This window comes from Magallana gigas, chromosome 6, assembly GCF_963853765.1.
Source record: "Magallana gigas chromosome 6, xbMagGiga1.1, whole genome shotgun sequence".
Lineage (NCBI taxonomy): Eukaryota > Metazoa > Mollusca > Bivalvia > Ostreida > Ostreidae > Magallana > Magallana gigas.
This window is the reverse complement of record NC_088858.1, coordinates 28,335,196-28,359,165: the sequence shown is the minus strand read 5'-3', so window position 1 is coordinate 28,359,165 and position 23,970 is coordinate 28,335,196. Positions and strand designations below refer to the sequence as shown.

Sequence of the window (23,970 nt, the reverse complement as noted above, 5' to 3'; positions counted from 1 at the left end):
AGTACCATCTTATGTTTATTGTTGATATTGAGCTTGAAAACGACAAATCCTGCAGATGAGAGAACTAGTAGCATTTAATTTTTTTGGATGAGTTTTTAGAACAGTGATAGCTAGCCCCAGGTTTCAGTTTGTATGTTGTCCTGAATAAATTGTTGTGTGTTATACTCTGTCCCAAGATATCCTGGATTTACATTTTGCTTAATTGCATGATATTTATAAATACCTCGGGGTTCAAACGATGTACATTCAAAAGTATGAAACATTTCCAAGATTTCTCAGTCAAAACGCCCCTGTTAGCTTATCAGGTTTCAATACAATGCTAAAAATGTAATGTCTATGGGGATTTTGTATTGGAGTTAGCCGGGATGATAACATTGAAAAATTGCGCGATGTATTCCGAAAGGAGAAAAGATGTAAACATTCCCCATTATAAATATTCGTAAGGAATCTTTTTCGTTCCTGTGAATTTTTCTGAGTGAAAGATTATAATGTGTCAATGAAATTATCTTGGAAATTATCCCTTTCAACTATTTCAATTGCACTTGTTTTACAGGTATGTGTTTTTTTTATTAAAAATCGTCCAAATGTGCTGCATAAATATCTTGGGACAGACTATAGAAAAACTTTTCTTTTGTGGCAAGGACCGCTCGACTTGTTACATTGAGTTCAATTAAGAAATGATTTTTTCATGTGTTATGTTTTATGTATGGTACCTGTATTCTATATTCATTGGTTCCATTTTATCTCGATATAACAGAGGTCTTGGTGAATCTGAACAACACGTTTCAGTCCATCATTGGCTTTGGTGGAGCCTTCACTGATGCCGCAGGGATCAACATCCAGTCCTTGTCGGCCAGCACTCAGAAGAACTTGCTGGCTTCCTACTTTTCAACAGAAGGTTGTTTACTCTAGTTCTAATTCATCAATTTTTTTTTCCTTTTTTATCTCACTTAATCCTTTTCTGATCCCTTGTTGTCTGTCTGTCTGTAAACTTTCACATTTTTGAAACTTGGTCCAAATTAAGCATCCTTTAGGAAAGTGGATTTTAAATTGTTGGGTTTGTCTTTCTCTCAAGGGCCACGGAAGCCAAAATGGCAATACTTACACTAAAACTTGTATAAATAGTGAAGATTCTAAATTGTTCAATATATGACTCCCAAAGCAAAACTGTGGCACCAAGAGGAGCTCAAGTTCAACATAGAAATATTTAGAATTTTTTTTAGTGAGATTACAGTAAATTTTTATATTCTATAATTTTAGATTCAATATTACTGATAAGGATATGATACAGTACAGGCAATGTGGATCCCGTATTGGCCCGCGTTACCGTCACGGTATTTTCATCGTTCCCACGATACACCATCGCGGTTTTTGATCGCGGTATGGATTGCGACCGTGATGACACCGCGACGGTGTGATTTACCGTTATTCCTGCTGCTGCTTGTTGTTGTTACCTTACCTGTACTGTACATTACAGACAATGCGGGTCGCCTAAATCCATGTCAAATATGCGACTTCAGATTTAAGCATAACAGCTGCATTGTAAATAAATTGTGGTCCATATTATGATTAAATTAATAAATTATATTTATGAAATAGAATTTCATGAAATCGGAAACTACATTGGAGTTACAACATAACATGATTATTATGCTGTTAAATTTTGTGATGTGTAAATAAGAACACAAATCTTTGTATTTGACGTGGTTATTTCAGTTATTATTTCTATTAGTTGATAATCATGTTTTTATAACAATCTTAAAATTAAATATTTTCATTAGATGAACTCTTATCAATGCAGAGCAATTTCATCTTCTCATTTTATAAGCTGACATGCATAGCGCAGTAAACTGTCAATACATGTGTATGTTTTAAATTGAGAAATGAACAAATGTCGGGAATCAACTAACAAATCTATTTTTCCATTTAATAATAAAATTATCATTCATATATAAAGTTGGTGCTGCGTTAAATCACATGGAATCATAACGTGTTATGTCAGTATGCGTTTCCTGTGTATACATATAAAGTTTAATAAAGTTTAAGTCACGATCATTTTCTGTGTATACATGTAGTGATTAACAAACTCAGGGTAGAAAATGACATGCCCTTGGGGTTTTTCACACCTATTCATGACAAAAGAAAAAGTCTATATCGGGTAAGGCTTCGTCTAATCGCACAACACCTTACAGGAGAGAGAGAGAGAGAAAGAGAGAGAGAGAGAAAAAAGAGAGAGAGAGAGAGAGAGGAGAGAGAGAGAGAGATGTTTAGGCGTAATTTAACGTACACTTATGTGAAATATACTAATATCCAATACTAAATATTCATAAAATTAGAATTTATAAAAGAATATGGTACACTGTGATTGAATCCATCATGCAATGCAATTTCAGATTTGAGTCCACGTGCTGCACCTGTTAATCAAATCAGCCCGCTAGCTCTACCATGTGTTTCCTCCCTGATAAAGTTTCGTTCTGTTAGTTTTATTTTTGATAAAGAAAATAAGAAGTATGTCTAACAGTTAAGTTTTTTTACAATGTTTGTGATGCATGATATACTGTGTTTGGAGTTTAATTCATTGTGTTTTTTCTCTATCTCTTGTTTAGTTTATAATGGAGGTTTTTTGCGGGAAGGAACATCTTAAACACAATTAGCGGTCAAAGAATGCAGTAAAATGAATCAATTATTTGAAAATTGTTTGATATGCATGTAGAATTCTTGTTGGTCAATCGTTACACAGATTATCTACCTGCCTCATTCCTGTGTATTCTGTGCGTTCAAGCGTAGAGTAATTTCCTGTCAGTGCGATGGTTTCACACCTTTGTGTAAAACAATTGGGACTAAAGTCAAATGAAGTTAACTTTGACAGTCATAAAGCTTTGTGGTGGTGGGGTAAGGTTACGACAACGGGAAACGGGTTTACATATTTGTAGTAGCTTTATATTCAATAAGATTACATGTACATGCACACATAAAATTATATCAATACATTTACTGAAATGTTTAAATGTTTTTTTATCGGCATGAAATATCAACAGCAAAACTTTCAAAACATGTTCTTAATTTCTTTGAAATGTGTAGGAACATAAGAACGGTTTAACAACATTTCCTTCTCAAAAAAAAAAATCTAGTTATTCTGATAAGAGAGAGAGAGAGAGAGAGGGGGGGGGTTCGGTCGCGATCGAACGCTAACCTCCTTCACGGCGGGTAGCTGGTACACCATCACGACAACATGACAAGGGATACCCGCAATATCTTTCGATTACATAATTTTATGCAACTCTAGGTATCTCTAAGGCTTCTTACTCTCTATTTGTTATAATTCAGTGCAGAGAGATACACATTAATTTGATTTTTCACATTACGATGGGGCGTATTCGAAGGTGGCAAAGAAGTTGATGAGCAAGGAGAGGCTGGTAGACACTCAGTATCTTCCATCTCTCACAGCTTGGCCCTCATGTCCTGCTCACATCCAGCATGCAAGACCACAGCTCGATTGACTTCCTCAGGCCGGCCCCACTGAATGTCATACTCATTTCCACACTGAATATTCAAGTCAAACTGAGTCTTGAAGAACACACGGCTTCGCACTTAAAGATTGTCGTCGCAAACGTAATGCACTAGAAAGTGGGAATCCTCGCGCAATGACAAACGACGAGCCATACTAAAAGTAACGCAACACAAATTCACTAAAACGTGAATTCACAAAAAAATGTTCTTTACACGTAGAAGACCTTGTAAGAAATGAACGGAACGTGCTAAAAATACCGGGTTGGTTATTTCATAGGAGCCCTAATTTTTAATCACTTGCTCATCATTAGTTGACATGCATGGACTTCAACAACAAACAATACAAATATAGGTGGACCAATTAATTGTTAAGAAAACACAATCACACTGCGTACACATTTATAATTTTATTGGCATTAAAATCACTTCATGATAATTTTTAATTTAACAACCTTCTTAAAATATGATAATGGATTCGAAAATATTTTATTTGCAATTGCTGCACAAGTATTAAATTAAGTACTTTAATAATTTTTTTGATAGCTATGAAATACGTTTGTATACGATACTTTTCCATCGATAATTTTACCGTGGTGAGGACAGTTAGATGATGAGTTTACCGTGATGGGAACGCGGTATACCTGTCTCACCTGGCCGATCACCACGATATGTTTATACCGAGACAGGGCGCGGGAAACACGGGATCCGCGTTGCCTGTACTTTACAATATCATATTATGAATCAATATAATACAATATTATAAATACAATACAATATCATACTATAGTATACAAAATAAAATCATAAGTTACAATATTGTGATATATTATGTGAATATGATATTGTATTATATGATTCTTAAATGTATCATTTATATTATGATATTGTATTAAGTGCTCATATACAATAATGTATAACACGATACAATGTCAAATCATGTTATCTTTCATATTGCATCAATATTTATAATTATAATATTTTATTGTATTATATGATATTTATTGTATGAATCATAGGATGCTATATCTTATTTTATATTATTGTATTGATAAACATTGTATCTTATAATAATGTATGAAATAAACATAAAATTATCATACAATATTTTGAAATATGATATAGTAATACTATATTGTGTCAAAACAGTATCCATGTATATCCAAGATCATCAACTATGATTTTCATATACTATGATAAATGTTGTCTCATAAAGGTGATGCTTCATAAAGGAGATGCCTTGTCTCGGTGAGCTTTTTAATCTGTGATTACCTATGTTTATTAATTTTTATGAAAAGTCTTAATCACTTTTCAAAATATCAAATGATAGAGATTGTGAGGTATGGGTAATCATCGCACATTGGCAATGATATTACTGGGAGTTGTTTTAAACTGAAATTAAAATAACTATTGTGCTCACATTTGTGTTATTGAAATTATGGAGTCTTGAAACTAATTTTGAGCTAAAACTACTTCCCATTAGTATCCTATTCTCATTTCACAATTCTCATTTAGGTATTGAGTATACATTGGGAAGAATTCCTATGGCTAGCTGTGATTTTTCCATGCATCCATATTCCTATGATGACAATAGCGGGGATTTCAATTTGACCAAATTTTCGTTAACCCAAGAAGACAAAAAGTTTAAAGTAACAAAATCTTTATGATATTTGTCACATTTGGTGTAGACATAAAGTTTATAAACTTATATTCTTCTTATACACTTTTCCTTGTCTTGATAGATTCCTATCATACAAGCAGTCATGAGGACATACAAAAGAAACTTGACATTATTTGCGAGCCCCTGGAGTGCTCCCGCCTGGATGAAAACCAACAAAAACATGACTGGGAAGGGGACCCTGGTTGGAGAGCCCGGCGGGCCATACTTCAAGACCTGGGCAATGTATTTTGTGAAGTAAGATATGAATCAGTTTACTTTCACTAAAAGAGAACTTAAAGAATTTCAACAGGAAATAAATACCAGCATCAGAGTAGCTGGATCTAAAGAGCTGGATTCCATTAAGTTGCCGGACATGAATCATCAGAAATAAAGAAGGCGCGAAGCATTGATTTTGAACTGTTTTTATATCTGCTGTGAGATATGAACTGACTCTTAAGATTTAGTTACTGTTAGTAGTCCCCTACCGGTTTTCACCGGAGGGAACTATAGCTTTCCTCTGCATCCGTCAGTCCGTCTGTCCGTCCGTCCGTCAGTCTGTCCCACTTCAGTTTTCTACACTTTTTTTCTTTATGCGTTTGAGGAATAATATGAAATTTGCTGAACAGCTTCAAAATGTCAAACTACAGATCAAGTTTACACTTTTGTAACGTCTGGTTGACATATTTTCGAGAAAATTAATTTTTTATATTCCATTTTTTTAATGTTCAGGTTCGTTATCGGGTTTTGTGTGTATTGAATAAACGAGGAAAGTATGTAGTCAGTAATGATATTGTGATTCACTTGTACCATTCCTTTTAATGTTTCTAACAAACAATAAGTTCAATCTGTAAAATAGTGTCAAGCATTGTGTTGTAAATTTAATCGACGGTTTTTTTTGTATTATTACAATCGGGTTCGCTATCGGGTTAGTCTGTTGATTCAGGGAACAGAAGACGGTAAGAAATGATATTCTGCATTACAGTGCATTGTTTTCACAAATTTCTACCAGCAAATACTTAATGGACTTGGCGAAATTACTGGAGATAAAATAAAGAGTATTATTTAACCCATTTTTTATTTAATTTCTATATCAACTATGTAGTTTGAATTTTCTCTGTTCATTTATCTCTGATTAAAGCCTAACATCTCGTTTATAATAATTTTGAAAAAGATGAATGCGTCGAAGCTTTCATAGAATAATACAAACCGGTAGGGGACGTGTATTGCTTATGCAATACTCTCAGAATGCTTGTTATTGTGATAAATATATACTTCCAATTTTACACTAGGTAAAAAACCATTTGAGAGGAACTTTTTTTTTATAAAATGCAGTAAAGGTAAACATTATTTATTGTAAACAACTTCATTATTTTCAAAGAATGATGGTGATATGAATTCAGAAATTCATAGTGTGGTAATCAGGAAAATTGGATCACGCTCTTTAAAATTAACAATATAAATGAAAGTACTGAAGTTGTACTGAAAGCCGGTCTCTTGATGTGTCGTTTGCATATTTTGTAGTAAAAACTGGCAATCTCTCTCTCTCTCATGCTTTTAATGTCGGAAATGCGCCAGAGAGTGACTGAATTGTTTTGTTAGCAGCTATAAATAAAAATATGTCTGTCTAGTAGAAAAAAATCAACAGCTGTATTGAAATTTGAAACAAGCGTTATAAAATCAACCCCCTTCCCCTCATTACCTCTATGTGCAGCCAAACACTAATGCTTTGAAAAGTAGTTCATGGAAATTTATGCGCTTTGTACATGTGCCCAAAATGCATAGTCTTGTTTAAAAACACGTAATTAATAAGAGAGGAAAAAAATTCACACTAAATTTATTCGCAAACAAATAAAAAACCTATAGATTTGACATAACATGGCTCTCTGTGTAACTGTTTGGTGAAGTCTGGATTGGCAATTATCCAAAAATTCATGCTCTGCACCGCCTTTTAAATGCGCATAAGAAATAAGTTCTTTAAATTATTAAACCTATTTCTAGATTTTTATTCCATTTATTCAACTAAATTGTGTACAAAAAACCCAAATTTGCCTCCCTGGTTATTGACAACTAACTGAATTAAATAATGACAGTCTCTCTGATTTCTCAAACTTCTTCCTTATAACTTTTCTGTTAGGGAGAAATAAGTCTCCCAAAAATTAGGTTGGTACTTGTGATATGAAAGACTCTTTATGATGTTAAAAATTTAAACAGTTCTCTAAATTTTGTCAAATTTCAAATAGAGTTGGTTTTGGTAATGACTATAATTAAAGTCAAATTTGGTAAATTTACAAAAATCTTTATTATCTAAATTTATTTTTCTTCCCAGGCATTATGTTTCACATTTTTGTTAATATTTCTTTGTATGTACGCCTATTTCAAATATCAAGTTATAAGCAAGATACAGAGTTCATAACTCTTTGTTTTGTAAACAAAGCTGGAATATTATCATATTTTACATATGTGTTGTATTGGTGTAAGTTTCAATCTAATGTATTTTTCTTTTGTTGATAATAGTATTTATGAAGATATTGAATAAGTTTAAATTGTTTTTACGTGTCATTTTGTCTAAGAAATGGTAATTCGCTACATTACATTTTTTGTAAACAACTATAAGACTCTAGCTTTTTTAACATTACAATCAATTCTTACCTCTGTATCTCACTGGTAACTTGACTTTAACATTCTATATTTTGGTCAATCATTTAAAATGCACCAGTAAACCATTTTTTACATAAAAAATAAAAATAAAATTTTTGATCTCAAATCGTGTCCAAGTCCCTTTAACTTTATCATATATCTATATCGTGTGATTTTATATTTGCTTTATCCAACGAGTTGAAATGGTGAATATATATGATATAATATAACCATTTCAATGAATTGGATAAAGCAAATATAAAATCACACAATTATAAATGTTCTATTTATCTCATACAATTTATATTATGAAGCTTTTGAGACAACCCCGAATTGATTTTTTTCAAAGGTTAAAAGCGATGATACAATGTTGTGTTATGCGATTATTGCGACCTAGTGCAATGCAATTTAGTACGTCATATCGGAGATAAATCTAACTATTTTAATGTAAAGTTTCACTGAAATAAAGCTTGAAATAATTTTTTAGCTGTAAATATTTTTTCTTAGAGCTTAATCACCTGATTAAATGGAAATACTGATCAGAAGACTTGAATTAAGTTAGTTGACATACACAAAGTTGAGAATGCTCGTTTGTTTGAATTTACTCAAACAAGGAACAGTTGTTGATGTTTTATAAAACACACACTAGCCTAACAATTCGGAATTGAAAATATTGAATATGAATGCTTACTGGTGGTGGAAAAAAGTCTTACGAAGCATTATTTCAGTAAGTTCTTGTATATAAACACAACCAAAGCGTTCTGTTTTCATCGCGTCGTCAGAATGAACTCCTTAATAGCTAATGCACTTTGCAGTTTTATAAACTACACAGTGGCGTCGGAAGCAAATTATAAGTAAGGAGGGGCTAAACTTATAAAAATCTTGAATACTGTCATTGGTTACGATAATGTATAACCCCCCTTGGTTACGGTTATGTATAACACCCCCCCCCCCCCCCCCCCCCCCCCCCCCTTATAGCCCCCATCCAATTTGTTTTACAACTGGTCATATTTTTAGCTCACCTGAGCCAAAGGCTCAAGTGAGCTTTTCTGATCACAGTTTGTCCGTTGTCGTCGTTAACTTTTCACATTTTCATCTTCTTCTCAAGAACCACTGGGCAGATTTCAACCAAATTTGGCACAAAGCACCACTAGTTTGTTCAAATGAAGGGCCACGCCCTCTTTAAAGGCGAGATAATTGAGAATTATTGAAAATTTGTTGGTATTTTTCAAAAATCTTCTTCTCAAAAACTATTCGGCCTGAAAAGCTTAAACTTGTGTTGAGGCAGTGTAGTGTAGATTCAGGTTCAATTCATGGTCCCCGGGGGTAGGGTGGGGCCACAATTGGGGGATCAAGTTTTACATAGGAATATATAGAGAAAATCTTTAAAAATCTTCTTTTAAAAAAACAATTAGGCCAGAAAAGCTAAAATTAAAGTGGAAGCTTCCTTAGGTAGTGTAGATTCAAGTTTGTTCAAATCATGGTCCCGGGGGTAGGGTGGGGCCACAATGGGGGAATGGATTTTTACATAGGAATATATAGAGAAAATCTTTAAAAATCTTCTTCTCAAAAACTATTAGGCTAGGAAAGCTCAAATTAAAATGGAAGCATCCTCAGGTAGTGTAGATTCAAGTTTCTTCAAATCATGGTCCCTGTGGGTAGGGTGGGGCAACAATTGGGGGATCAAGTTTTACATAGGAATATATAGAGAAAATCTTTAAAGATTAAAATTATTAGGCCAGAAAAGCTCAAATTAAAATGGAAGCATCCTCAGGTAGTGTAGATTCAAGTTTGTTGAAATCATGATCCCTGGGGGTAGGATGGGGCCACAATAGGGGGATCATGTTTTACATAGGAATATATAGAGAAAATCTTTAAAAATCTTCTTCTCAAAAACTATTAGGCCAGAAAAGCTCAAATTTAAGTGGAAGCATCCTCAGGTAGTGTAGATTTAAGTTTCTTCACATCATGGTCCCAGGGGTAGAGTGGGGCCACAATTGGGATAAATTTTTATACAGGAATATATAGAGAAAATCTTTAAAAAAATTTCTTTTAAAAACTATTTGGGCAAGAAAGCTCAAATTGTAACCATCCTCAGATAATGTATATTCAAGTTTGTTAAAATCATGGTCCCTGGGGTTAGGGCGGGGCGACAGTGGGGGATAAATTTTTATATATAAAGAAAATCTTTAAAAATCTTCTTCTCAAAAATTTTTGGCCAGGAAAGCCCAAATTTGAGTGGAAGCATCCCCAGATCGTATAGATTTAAGTTTGTTTAAATAATAGTCATGGGGTATGATGAGGCCACAATGGGGGGTGAAATTTTACATAGGAATATATAAAGAAACTCTTTAAAAATCTTCTTTTTAAAGACTATTTGGCCAGAAAAGCTTAAACTTGTGTAGAGGCATCCTCGGATAGTGTAAATTCAAGTTTGCAAAATCACAGTCCCTAGTGATAGGGCGGGGCCGTGATGGCAGTTTGAATTTTTACATAGGAATATATTAAGAAAATCATTAAAAATATTCTGGGAAAGTTTTCGGTCCAAAACTCAGTACTTAGTGTGAAAGCACAGGTTAGGCAGATTTAAGTTTGATGAAACCATGATTCCCTAGAGAAAAGTGGGGCCACGAAATAGAGGGGGGGGGGGGGTAAATAGGAATAGAGAAAAATTTTCTTACATGTACAAAAGGGGCTTGGTATTTACCCCCCAAAAAGAGGTGGATAAAAATTGGCAGATTTACTGTACTTAGTTGTCAAGATATTTTGATACTGTAATGCTTATTTGATCAGAATTAAGGCAATTGTTGCTCAGGTGAGCGATGTGGCCCCTGGGCCTCTTGTTTTTTTTTTTTAGTTTTGTAATTTGAAAAAAAAATTATTTACCTACCTACCTACACAACTTCAAAATTTAGGTTCGTGCTAGGGGAAACATAGATATTTTTAATGATGGCCTTGGTATATAATAACTACATTTTCAGGTTTTTGAAAGCTTATGCTAAGGAAGGTATTCCTATCTGGGGTGTAACCGGGCAGAACGAGCCTACTGATGGGTTCATCACAAACTTCTCATTTCAAGCTATGGGCTGGACACCTGAAATGCAGAGAGACTTCATTGTGAAGGATCTGGGTCCTGCACTACAACAGAACTCTCTTGGGCATGTGAAAATAATGATTCTAGATGACTCCAGACTGCAGCTCCCATACTGGGCAGAACAGGTAGATCTCTATTGAATGCCATTTTAAAATTTCATGTTTTTCATTTTATTGTTACAGTGTGGTTCCATTGATAGCAGATGTATGAGCAGTTTCTTCAATTACTTACACGTACCAGTAATACTTTTCATAAGATTTGGTGTCTTTCACAGCAAAAATTGTCTTGATTCATATGTGACATTTACAAATTTGGGCCTTTTGTGAACAATGGTCTGAAAACAATGGAAAGATGAAATGTTTGAGATAGATAGATAGATATATATATATATATATATATATATATATATATATATATATATATATATATATATATATATATATATATATAATTCTGGTTGTAACGTGCTTTCTGATTGGCTAAAAAATTATTTTATATCTTATAAAGAATGTTGTCTACGTCATAGTAAGACTAACGTCAAAAACGTATCAATACACCTGACATTACGTTTGAATTTTGTACAATTTTATGTCATTTTAAAGGTCAAATAACCGTTTTTATCTACAATGAAGGGTAAAAAGATTAATTTATGAGCAATGAATTCAATATTTATTAGTTTTATACGATATAAAATGGTTTGAAACAGTTTACGCTTTTTTATAAACCGCTTCGCGGTTTATAAAGCGTAAACTGTCCCAAACAAACAAATATTGAATTCATTCCTTAAATAAACACAAAGAATAAGTCCAATGCTCAAACAACTTTTATCTTTAGCGCTTTCGCCCTACCGGGCTCTTCAGTAGATTTAAACAAAGTAAACATGAACATTATGACGTCAAATCTCGTGACGTTAGGTAGGCAGCGTTATACAAACAAAGTGTTTAAGATGTGATTGTGACGTCAAAACATAGTGACGTCAAAACAAAATACAGTGCATAAAAAGAGTCAACACAGTTATAATGATAGAAATCCAGTGTCTCTTGTACATAATTATATACATGTATATATATGTTAAAGAGATATTATATGCAGATGTTAAAAATACATAATATTAAGGTGGATCACTACACCGTGAAATATTTTCTCAAATCAACAGAAATTTACTTGATTATGATAGATATCATAATGGATAAGAAGTATTTAAGTCTAATAAGAACAAAAAATGTTCAATTTTGGATGAAAAAGTACATTTTCAAAAATTTAATCCAGTGAACATGAACAAAAGCTCCTGGCGGATTGGAACTCATGATCAGCAGTTCAGAAGCCCAATACATTAACCACTGAGCTACGACGATATAACACACAATCGAACGATATAAACAGTTTAACAAAACATTTAAATCGCCATCTTGTGACGTAGTGTCTTAAAAAGTATAGGTGTAGGTGTAGTGAGGTACCTTAAGAATTTAACTTAGGTTGAAACAGTTTAACAAAATCATTGGACTTATTCTTTGTCTTTATTCATCCCCGATACCAAGAAAAGGATATATATATATATATATATATATATATATATATATATATATATATATATATATATATATATATATATATATATATATATATATATATATATAATCCAAAATGTTCCAAAGTTTCTATTCACTAGTGCTTTCTGGATTTACATCCTTCTTCAGGTGAATGTACATAAGATATGTTCATTAAGGTCTTCCGTTGGAAACGGAAGACCTTATTGTTTTCGTTCGGTTTCTTTTTCCCTATTATTATTAGCTCACCTGAGCCAAAGGCTCAAGTGAGCTTTTCTGATCACAATTTGTCTGTTGTCTGTCGTCGTCATTGTTGTCGTCGTCGTTGTAAACTTTTCACAATTTCATCTTCTTCTCAAGAACCACTGGGCAGATTTCAACCTTTGCAGTTGACCAGACAATTGACCAAGTTTAAAAATATATATATATATATATATATATATATATATATATATATATATATATATATATATATATATATATATTTATATATACATACACTTTTAATTAACTTTTATTGGCATGTGAGAAATTTTCGTGGGGTTCGCGAAAGCCTCGTCGTAGTGAATATTTCTTGCCGCGAACTAGTCTTTTCGTATGGTTGTTATAACAAAACACAGGTCTGGATAAGGCTTGGTCACGAACAGTAGTCGTCACGAACCAGTTTATAAGTAGTAAATTGCGAAATAAATTCACTGCGAATAAATGTTGGTTAACAGTATAATAAAAAACTTTAAAACACTGTTTCAAAATATTTCGACCGTGTTACCGGTCTTCATCAGTCGGTATTTGGAAACACCAGCTGATGAAGACCTGTAGCACAGTTGAAATATTTTGAAACAGTGTTTTTAGCTCACCTGAACCGAAGGTTCCCCAGGCGGGGTTCAAAGTTTAACATAGAAATACCTTAGGAAAATGTATAAAAAATCTTCTTCTCAAGAACCACTGCACCAGAAATGCCAATATTTACACAAAAGCTTGTATGTATAATGAAGATTCTAAATTGTAGAAATCGTGACCCTCGGACCAAGACTGGGGCCCCAGGCGGGGTTCAAAGTTTAACATAGAACTACATATGAAACATGTTTAAAAATTTTCTTCTCAAGAACCACTTCACCAAAAATGCCAATACATACACAAAAGGTTGTATACATAGTGAAGATTGTAAAAATCGTGACCCCCGAACAAAAAGTGGGGCCCCAGTAGGGGTTTAGATTTTAACATATGTAGGAAAATGTTTTAAAATCTTCTTCTCAAGAACTATAGTGCAACTGTTTGGGATATTACTATACATACATGTACATCCTTAAATAATGTAGATTCAAAAAATTGTAACTCCCGGACAATTGATGGGCACCAAGAGGGGTTCAAAATTTAAACATTTTAAAAAACATAAAGGAAAAGTTTAAAAATTTTCTTCTCAAGAACTACAATGTTTTAGTTTGTGGAATTTCTATGCATGCATCCTTCGCTTATGTAGATTCCTAATTGGTAAAATCGTGACCCCCGGACCAATACTGGGGCCCCAAGATGGGGTCAAAATTTATTAAAGAAATATAAAGGTAACATGTTAAAAAATCTTCTTCTCGAGAACTACAATGCTTCAATTTGTGAGATTACTATCATGCATACAACCTTGGATAATGAAGGTTCGACAGTTTTAAAATAGTGACCCCTGGACTAATACTAGAGACCCAAGATGGGTTTAAAGTTAAATGTAGAAGTACCGGTATATATGGAAAATGTTTCAAAATCTTCTTTTCGAGAACTACAATGCATCAATTTGTCAGATAACTACGTCAGCACCCTCAAATAGTGTAGATTCGAAATTATAAAAGCCGTGATCTCAATCTAATACTGGGGCCCCAAGAGGTGTTCAAAGTTTAGCATAGAAATATAGAGGGAAAATGTTGAAAAATCTTTTTCTAGGGAACTATAATGCTTCAGCTTGTGAGATAACTAGGCAAGCATCCTTAAATAATGTAGATTCCAAATAATTAAAACTTTAGCACTGGACTAATACTGTGGCCCCAAGAGGGGTTCAAAGTTTAACATAGAAAGATATATTGAAAATGTTTTTAAAAAGTTTTTCTCGAGAACTATAATGCTACAGTTTGTGAGATTACTATGCAAGGATCCTCAAATTGTGTAAACTCTAATGTAGTGGAACCAAGAGTTATCTTTCTTGTGTTCTGTACAGTCTGAGAGTTATTCCTCTTGAAGTGGAACTCTGCTATGTTCAGTTTTTCAGGTTGTGTACGTGCGGTCCCACCGCAGTGCTTCACATTTTCATTCCTATGTTACTATTTATGTTGTTCAAGCCAACCATAAACCTCGGACCATAACTGGGTCCCCAGAAAGGGGTTCAATGTTTAAAATAGAAAAAGCATAATTATGCTACGAAATGTAATGTTACAAGGAACTGCTGTTCAGGTGAGCGATGTGGCCCATGGGCCTCTTGTTAAGTTTTTTATTATTCTGATTTCACTGAAAAAGATACTTTGGATGTATAGATAGATAGATAGATAGATAGATAGATAGATAGATAGATAGATAAAAAGTAAAAAAGAAAACACGAAAAACACGGCAATCATGTTTTTTGTGTTTTCTTTTTTACTTTTTATAACTTGCCGACCACTTTTGATTTTATTGTATTTCAATATAGATATAGATATATATATATAAAATTGTCTTAAAGTATATTTCAATGCTGATGGTGCTAAGGTGTTCAGGTTTTCAGAAGTGAGGAAGCCAGAAAATATGTATCAGGAGTAGCTGTTCACTGGTATCAGGATTTTATAACCCCAGCTGTGGCCCTCTCCAGTACCCATAAAAAATTCCCAGAGAAATTCATACTAGCTACTGAGGCCTGCTCTGGGGCCATGCCATGGGATATCCCCAAAGTATCTCTAGGGAGCTGGAAAAGAGGCGAGGACTACGCTCATGATATTATACAGGTAGCCAATTCTGTCGATATTGCTGATACAGCAAAGATTTAATGTTCTATGCCTCCTGATAAAACACCTCAAGAATATAGGTTGCCTCTTTCTTTAATGCTGCACTTTTATTTCTTTAATATTGCATAGCAGTTTTTTGAAATCTTGATTGTTATAATTGCAGGCATTGAGCTGACTTTGATAATTAGGAGATTTCAGTAGTGTAATATGTTGAAATTTTAAAAATTACTTGTATTATACCTGTAGATTAATTTTTCAAAGCAATAATAGAGGTGTATTTTGTGTAATGGATTTAAAACTATGCAAGTAAAGCATTTATTGATTGCCTTAAAAACATATTGTGACAAAAGTGTTGCATTGTAGGACTTGAATAACTTTGTAAGTGGGTGGACCGACTGGAACATTGCCCTGAACATGGAGGGTGGACCAAACTGGGTAAAAAACTTTGTAGACAGTCCAGTGATTGTTAATGCTAAGAGCGATGAATTCTACAAGCAACCTATGTTTTATGCACTAGGCCATTTCAGGTGAGATGAAGAAATGTTTATATATATACATTGTATTTCAAAAGTCATGTTGCTTTAATTACCCACAAACAATTGAAAACAAACAAATGATTTAAGATCGTTTGTGAATCAATTTTGAAATGACATGTCTTGATTTTATAGTATTTTTTTTTTTAAATAGCAAGTTTATTCTACCCATGTCAAAAAGAGTTGAGCTGGTACCAAACCAAAATCTTCCAAAAGATATGTACATTGTTGGATTTCAAAGACCAGACAAAGCCATTGCTTGTATATTACTCAACAGGTAAGGAGATAACATGAACTATTTTGGAACCTGCACTATTGCTTTTGAATTCATAGAACATCATGAGCTTTCTCCTGTATGGATGCCTCTTCTCACAAGATTTGAATTCTAATTATTGTAACAGGTGTTTAAATTCTAAATCATCTTAGGAGCTTTGACTGATGTTTGTAGTTATATCTTTACAACTGAAGTTATGTGTCTTGCATTGCAAGAAGTATAATTCTAACTGAAATCAAGACTATCAGACTGATGTCTATAGCAATTTGTCTTAATATTCCAATATCCTCTTTTGGCATGTTAAAATTTGTTTTATAACAGGAGTTATGTCTTTTTTGTCAAGAATAATGTCTAAATGAAAGGATTTTCTATAGGAGGTAAAGCAATCTAATTAGAATAAAAAACCGCTTCTCTATGATACGAGATCTAACAACATAGGAGGTCATCTTAGAGCGACCTTTAAAGTATGAAGAAACATACAAATTTAAGCCATTCAGATTCAAGCTTTGATAAACAAGACTTTAAATACTTGATCATCTAATTTATACCAAGTTAGTTTTTCATGCCAAAATTGTATAATATCTGTTTGATCTGCTATTCTTCCTTGAATGCAAACACCAATAACACAAACTTAATTAATGCACTTTGCCAGGATTTTGTTAAAAACATGAGACATCTTTAAGCAATTAGGTTCTTTGATGATAAAGAACTAAAAAAAAAGTGAACTTAAAAGACTTAAAAGGTAAAAGTTTTTTGGAGCAAATGCCCTTTGATAACCATATCTAAATTACTGTTGGTCCTATCATCACCAAACTTGCATGGATGGTTGGTCTTATGATACTCATGCACTTAACAAGGCTTGAATGCTGAATTTGAGTCATACATTTTGGATGCTGGATGAGGATAAGGATTTTGGAGCTGGTGCCATTTGATAACCATATCTAAATTACTACTGGTCCTATCCTCATTAAACTCTTATGGATGATGTGTCTTAAGATACTTTTGCACCTGACAGGTTTGAATGCCGAATCTGAGCCATAGGTTTTGGATGCTGGAGGAAGATAAGGGTTTTAAAGCAGTAAGGTTTTTGGAGCTGGTGCCCTTTAATGACCATATCTACTACTGCTGGTCCTATCCTCAACAAACTTGCATGGTGGTGCACCGGGCCATCTAATAAACTTAAAAGTCTTGGATGCTGAATCTGGGCTATGAAAGTCAGATGCTGAAGGAGGTTTAGGTTTATTTAGTAGATTAAAGCTTTTGGAGCAGGTGAACTTAAATTACCACATCTAAGTTATTCCTGGTCCTACCTTCACCAAACTTGCATGGATGATGTATCTTATGTAACTTAAGCACTCAACAGGCTTGGATGTTGAAGTTGAATCTGAACCATAGGTTTCAGATGCTTGATGAGGTTGAGGATTTTGGAGCTAGTAGATTTTTTTTAAGCAGGTTCCCTTTAGCAGCCATATCGAAGAGAATACTTTTTCTAACTCCATCAAACTTGGATAGATGATGCATTTTGTAAAGTTTTGACACTGGTACACTTGACAGGCTTAAATTATGAATTTGATTCAACGGTTTCAGATGCTGGAGAAAATTAAGGTTTTTAGAGAAGGTGCCAATTGATGGTCATATCTGAGTTATTATTAGTTTTATATTTACCAAACTTCGAAGGATGATGGATCTAGAGAGATTGATACACTTGACAGATATGAATGCTGATACTTAGCTGTAGATTTTGGATGCTGAAGGATATTAAGGTTATTGAGCCCTTTAAATGGCTTTGATGGCCATATCTTAGTTATTTTTGGTTTATCTTAAAAACAAATCTGGATTGATGAGTATCTTGTGATACTTGACCGGCTTGGATGCTAAATTTGAGCCATAGGTTTTGGATGCTGGAGAAGGTTATGGATTTTGGAGCTTGTTTATTTAAACTTGCGTCTAAATGGTTGATTTAACTATGTAAGTGAATAACAGAGTGAGATCTAGATACTGGAAGTGATCTTATTTAACCTGACACTCACCCTGATGTTTATGTTTAAGATTTAAGAACAACTCAAATTTGTTTTAGGTCTTTGAACTGGTTTCATATTAAAGGAAATTCTGTTTATGTCCAATGAGACTTGCACAATCAATATAACTATTGAAGTGTAACACAGAGGAAGCTTCAGATACAGAACTTGATCTTGATTATCTTGATGCTAAGAAAACCTTTTCCTACCTCAAACTTTCATGATGGATGTTATTGTTTAAATATTATATACCATCATTCCAATTCCTTTTATCTTGAATCATATGATATTATGTTTTATTAATAATATGATATTTTCAGTATGATATGATACAATATTGTATTATATTATATATGTATTATGTTATTGTATCATATAATTTGATACAACTTCTTATTGTATTATATTGTATCAAATGATATACTTTTTTATCGGTGCATCTTTTTACCCCAATGAACCCCAATGATACCCCAATATAAATACGTGTGTGTGTATATATATATAATTTTCGTTATCATCACTGCATCATTTCTAGAATGTATAAAAATGAACAGTTAAATTTTAAACAAAAATTATGAGCTTGAATGATTAATAAATTATCTGTATTGTTAACATTGTTACAAACCGAACACCCTAGCCGATTGCCGCAAACATTTTAGCCCGAGATCAAATCGCACAGAAAAAGTGGGTTCAATTAAAATACAAAGCTTGATCTAAATATCATAAACATGTCTTTCTGTATAAGAAAATGATGCATTGCATTACCAAGGAATTATATTACATACAAGTTAAATAAATATTTATGCAGATACACATTCTGTGTACAACTTGTTAGCATTGTTTTCATTACCGCAAAACCTAGCCGATCGCCAAGAAGCCAAAATTTCACATGGAAAATAACGAGTTCAATTAAAATACAATTCTTGTTTAAAGTAAACTAGATGATATCCCGCGCCAGCGCAAGAATTAATACTTTACGCATTAATATGATACAATGTTAATATGTTGAAGCATATTTTTTTTTCATTGTTGTATATTCTGTGTTTGATTTTTTTTTGGCGTCGAGCGAAGCTCGAAAGCCATCTAGGGATCGTACGTCCGGAAGTTACATTTTTAGGAGCCAAACAACTCAAATGAGTGCAAAGTTTTCGTATGTGTTTGAAGAAAAATAGATGACATATACTTCAATTTCGAGCAGAACTGTACGTCAACAAAACAAGTTTGCAGATTCGAAATGGTTGCCGTCTTTAAAAATGTTCACATTTTATTGAAAACAACATGTCTCGGTTTCAGCGGATGAATACATTAGCACCGAGACACATGCGATAGCTGGGCTAACATACTCAATTTGGTTATGAAATGTACTAGCCTGCAAAATAGATTATTTTGTATCCATATCGAAAATTGACAATGCACAAATGTTTGATCTTGTAGGAACAAAACTTCCTAATCGAGCGATAAGTACATCTACAACCAAAAGTTATTTTAAACCAACTAGTGAACTACTTTCACTTTGTAAACAATGTGAATGGGTGCTTTCTTTTATCTACCCCTGATCTTTTCGGACCGTGTCATTTGGACCCTTGTGAATTTTAGATGAAATTGATAATAAGAGACAGAGTGGTTATCAGCAGTATACAATATATAGAATTAAACACAATAATAATTTTAATATTTATTTCCATATAAATAGAGAAAAAAAAATCTAAACGTTTTTTAACTCCTAAGAAATTTCTATATTAAACTTAAATTTTCAATTGAAATTCAAAACTTTTTAAGAATTAGGTGAGCAAATTTGTAATGAATTGTAATTTTATTAGTTATGTGATAAATAACATTTTTTATTTTTTTTTAAAGTTGACTAATGTATTTTATTTCTATTTTCTATAATTTATGAAAAAAAATACCAGCTTTTGAAATTGGTCATTTTTTGGCAAAATATTGCATATAGGGTACCCTCATTGTACGGATAAGTCCTCCTACAGTTTTCAAAATAGGAAGTTGGTCTTTTGCAGATCAATTATACATATATCAGAGGTATGCATATTGCTAGGATTTTGATTTTCGATAATTTATGAAAAAAATACCAGCTTTTGAACTTGGTCATTTTTTGGCAAAATATTGCATATAGCGTACCCTCATTGTACGGATAAGTCCTCTTACAGTTTTCAAGATAAGAAGTTGTTCTTTTGCAGATCAATTATACATATATCAGAGGTGTGCATATTGCTAGGATTTTGATTACTGATAATTTGTGAAAAAAATACCAGCTTTGAAGTTAGTCAATTTTTAGCAAAATATTGCATATAGGGTAACCTCATTGTACGGATAACTTTTCCTACAGTTTTATAGATAAAAAGTTGTTCTTTTGCAGATTAATTGTACATATATCAGAGGTGTGCATATTGCTAGGATTTTGATTACTGATAATTTATGAAAAAAATACCAGCTTTTGAACTTAGTCATTTTTTGGCAGAATATTGCATGTAGGGTACCCTCATTGTACGGATAACTCCTCCTACAGTTTTCAAGATAGGAAGTTGGTCTTTTGCAGATCAATTATACATATATCAGAGGTGTGCATATATCTAGGATTTTTATTTCTGATTATTTATGAAAAAAATACCAGCTTTTGAACTAAGTCTTTTTTTTAGCAAAATAGGATATGGGTTGACATGGATTATGGATACAGTTCACATATAAAAAGAAAACCCGGTTAGCTGTCACATTGACAGCTTTTCATTTGTTTAAAAAATTATTTAGGTTTTTACTCTTCAAATTAACTTTAACTCGACGCCATTGTGGCCCTTCAGGCCTTTGATTTTCTTATTACGCTTTCTTAACCTATTTTTTAAAATAAATGTAAAAGATTATCTGCATGGCTAGATATTTAGAGGAGCGGACAGGGAAGAAAAATCTTAACTGAAATTGATGTTAGATATATCTTTATGATCTTAATTCTTTTTATTGCAGGATTAAAAAACTTGTTTTGATTTTATTTCAAACCAGTATATAGGTATTTAGTGCGTTGTATCTCTAAATTTTGTTCTGTAGGTCAAATTAATATATATTACCTGATAATTTTTATAACTGTCTCAGATAAGAATTTCAAATTAAGGTTTTTTTTTTCTTAAATGAGGCCCCCCCCCCTCCTCCACTTTATTAATCTCCCCCATTATAGCACCTTATGCTATACCCTGGCGTCGGCATCGAATTCAGACCTCGTTAAAGTTTTTTTTGCAGGTCCTGTATCTAAGTTACTACTTGTCCTATCTTCACCAAACTTGCATGGATGATGTATCTGGACCTACATATAGACTCGAAAGACTTGGATGCTGAGTCTTGGCCATGAATTTCAGATGCTTAAAAATGATAAAATACACCATATCTCAAAATTTTGATTATTGACCTTATATAAATTTTATGCCAACAGAATAAGGTCAGTATAGATAGTTTAATACCATAAATGTTTTTGTATTATCATCATTCAATTTTTTGTAAAATTGGATAAAAAATGGGTAGGGATTTGAAAACTGATAGAGGAAATTCGGACTGGAATATTTTCTAAAATTGTTGCAGAAATATTAATGCTTATTTAGTGCCACTACCATTCATATCTTATTTTTTAAAGTGTTTTATTATTTGTAGCATTTTTACCATTAAGAAAATCTCAATCATAGTGTAAAATTTTATGGGATTTTCCTTTATTTTTCAAAAAATATGCAATGGCAATTAACTAAAAAAGTAGGTCATTGACCTACTTTTCTGAAAGTGAAAATTAACACTACAAGGAAAGGTCTATAAGACACAATAGATGGTTTTTCATTATCATCGGTGGGTTTTTATTTCATTTTGAGTAAATGTCATCATTAATTAACAGTATTAAAACACTCTAAAATATATTTGTATGAATACATCCAAATGGAGGTTTTTTGTCTTTACGTCTTAAATAAATTTATTTTTTATAAGTATTCTTTTAACTGACAATGCCAAATTTTTGTTTGTTAATGATAAATTCTTTGATAAATTCTAAAGGAGCTAATAAGAACATCAAAGACAAGTGTGGCTGAATTCATTTGTCCCAAGGGGGCCATTATCTGAGCCATGGTTTAGATGGAGCATGTGTTTAGGGAAAATTGATAATCTGTAAAATGGGCGGTGGTTTTGGGGCTATTTTAAAACTGTTTCATGTAAACCAGTAGTTTCTATAATTATAATGAAATAAATAATATCATTGTTAATAAAAAAAGTTAACTATTTTTTAGAAGTTGTTTATTATTCACCAATACGCCACCTGGCGTTTATTTTTGTGCGTCCGCTTGTTTTACATATACGTATGTTGATGTCTGTTCGTTTTGCATTTATGTATGTTGGTTTTACGTTTTGTTTGTTTGATTTGTATAAAAACACCTTTGGTTAATATAAATTTACATAAAGTAAATTTATATTGCAAAGAAAAGACTGTTGGTTTTGTATTTATAGTCATTGCTGATATTATTTTGCATTGTTGAATTTAAAATACCATTGATTTTGTAAAAATGTATTTTTTGCCCTTTCCGCTGCCCATACTTATTTGAAATTTGAATTTGAATAAAAATCTTTGATTTTAGTTACAATGTATAAGATACAAACAATATCACACTGTTGTGTTGATCTTGTCCCTGGTATCAGCCTTGGATGGTATCGGGCTTGGGCCAATACCAACTACTTGGGCTGATACCAGGGTTGAGTTCAAAACAATAGTGTGATATTCTATTTAATCGTTTCTAATGGAAAGAATGTTTCTGATCTGTTGATTCAGTTTATGCTACTGAAAAAATGGACGATATGATTTGTAATTCCAGTTCTATCTCAAGAGAATATACAGGGACATAACTGTCTCCAATTTAACTTGATCAGATATCAATGTCTCCATCTTTGTTAGCCAAGGGTTTCTGATCCCCTACTCTCCGTCACATTTAATTAATTGAGATTTTGACAATTTTTATTTATTTTTGCATTAATATTCACTAAATTCTTTTTTTGAAGTTCATTAAAAACTAGAGATGATTTTCTCAGGTAAAGAACAGACTACCTGGTATAATTTTTTTTTTTATTTAAATACAGGTCACACCTAATTAAATGATCAAATTGCCAAATAAATGATTCATAAATGTTAAGGTTGATAAATGATTTGAAGTGTAAGATTGCTGTTTCTTTCACAACGCTGTGTAAAAATCTGTGTAATGACTGCTATCCTCATTTTTTTCTTTTTTTCCTCCAGATCAAATGAAAATATAACATTGGCACTTCGAGATCCTTCCACAGGGTATATAAATACTGACCTAACACCTCATTCAATACAGACTGTATTGTGGTGGCCTTCCTAGCCATGTTGGCTGTAACAATCATTTGATGTCTTCAGTTATTGATCATCTGTGATAGTCTGAACAGTGCAATATACAAGTATATTAATTTTTCTTTCATCTTCCTTGTTTATTTTTTTATTATGAATCCATTGTGAAAGTCAGTATAATGTATAACATTGTATATATACGCTTTCCAATGACTTTGTTTGTAATAAATGTACTACAAATCAAAATTTGTTTTATGGTTCTATTAAACAACTGTAATTGGCAGGTGTCTTGTAATGGGAGTGTTAATTATCATTCAGGTTGTAGCATAGATAGAAAATGTAGCTGAACCCTGTCAAAATCTTTGACCTTGACCATATATTTTTATACCTCTCACAAACAAAGTTTGT

General features: G+C 32.7%; 1 protein-coding gene across 5 annotated transcripts in view; it reads left to right on the top strand.

Moving 5' to 3' along the window:
* Positions 1 to 23,696, top strand: part of LOC105343267 (lysosomal acid glucosylceramidase) — a 44,142-nt gene extending 20,446 nt beyond the window's left edge. Inside the window, exons 3-11 of one of the 5 annotated variants that reach the window (XM_066086763.1) lie at positions 758 to 898; positions 5,023 to 5,156; positions 5,250 to 5,422; positions 10,786 to 11,023; positions 15,178 to 15,402; positions 15,766 to 15,929; positions 16,090 to 16,212; positions 23,256 to 23,304; positions 23,491 to 23,696. In XM_066086763.1, coding sequence (XP_065942835.1) covers positions 758 to 898; positions 5,023 to 5,156; positions 5,250 to 5,422; positions 10,786 to 11,023; positions 15,178 to 15,402; positions 15,766 to 15,929; positions 16,090 to 16,212; positions 23,256 to 23,289 — 1,232 coding nt within the window. In that variant the 3' untranslated portion in view covers positions 23,290 to 23,304; positions 23,491 to 23,696. Of the gene's footprint in view, positions 1 to 757; positions 899 to 5,022; positions 5,157 to 5,249; positions 5,423 to 10,785; positions 11,024 to 15,177; positions 15,403 to 15,765; positions 15,930 to 16,089; positions 16,213 to 23,255; positions 23,305 to 23,490 lie in introns of those variants that run through there. The other 4 variants (XR_004601796.2, XR_010714526.1, XM_034471032.2 and 1 more) reach the window with 4 other exon arrangements.
* The last annotated feature ends 274 nt before the right edge of the window (positions 23,697 to 23,970 follow it).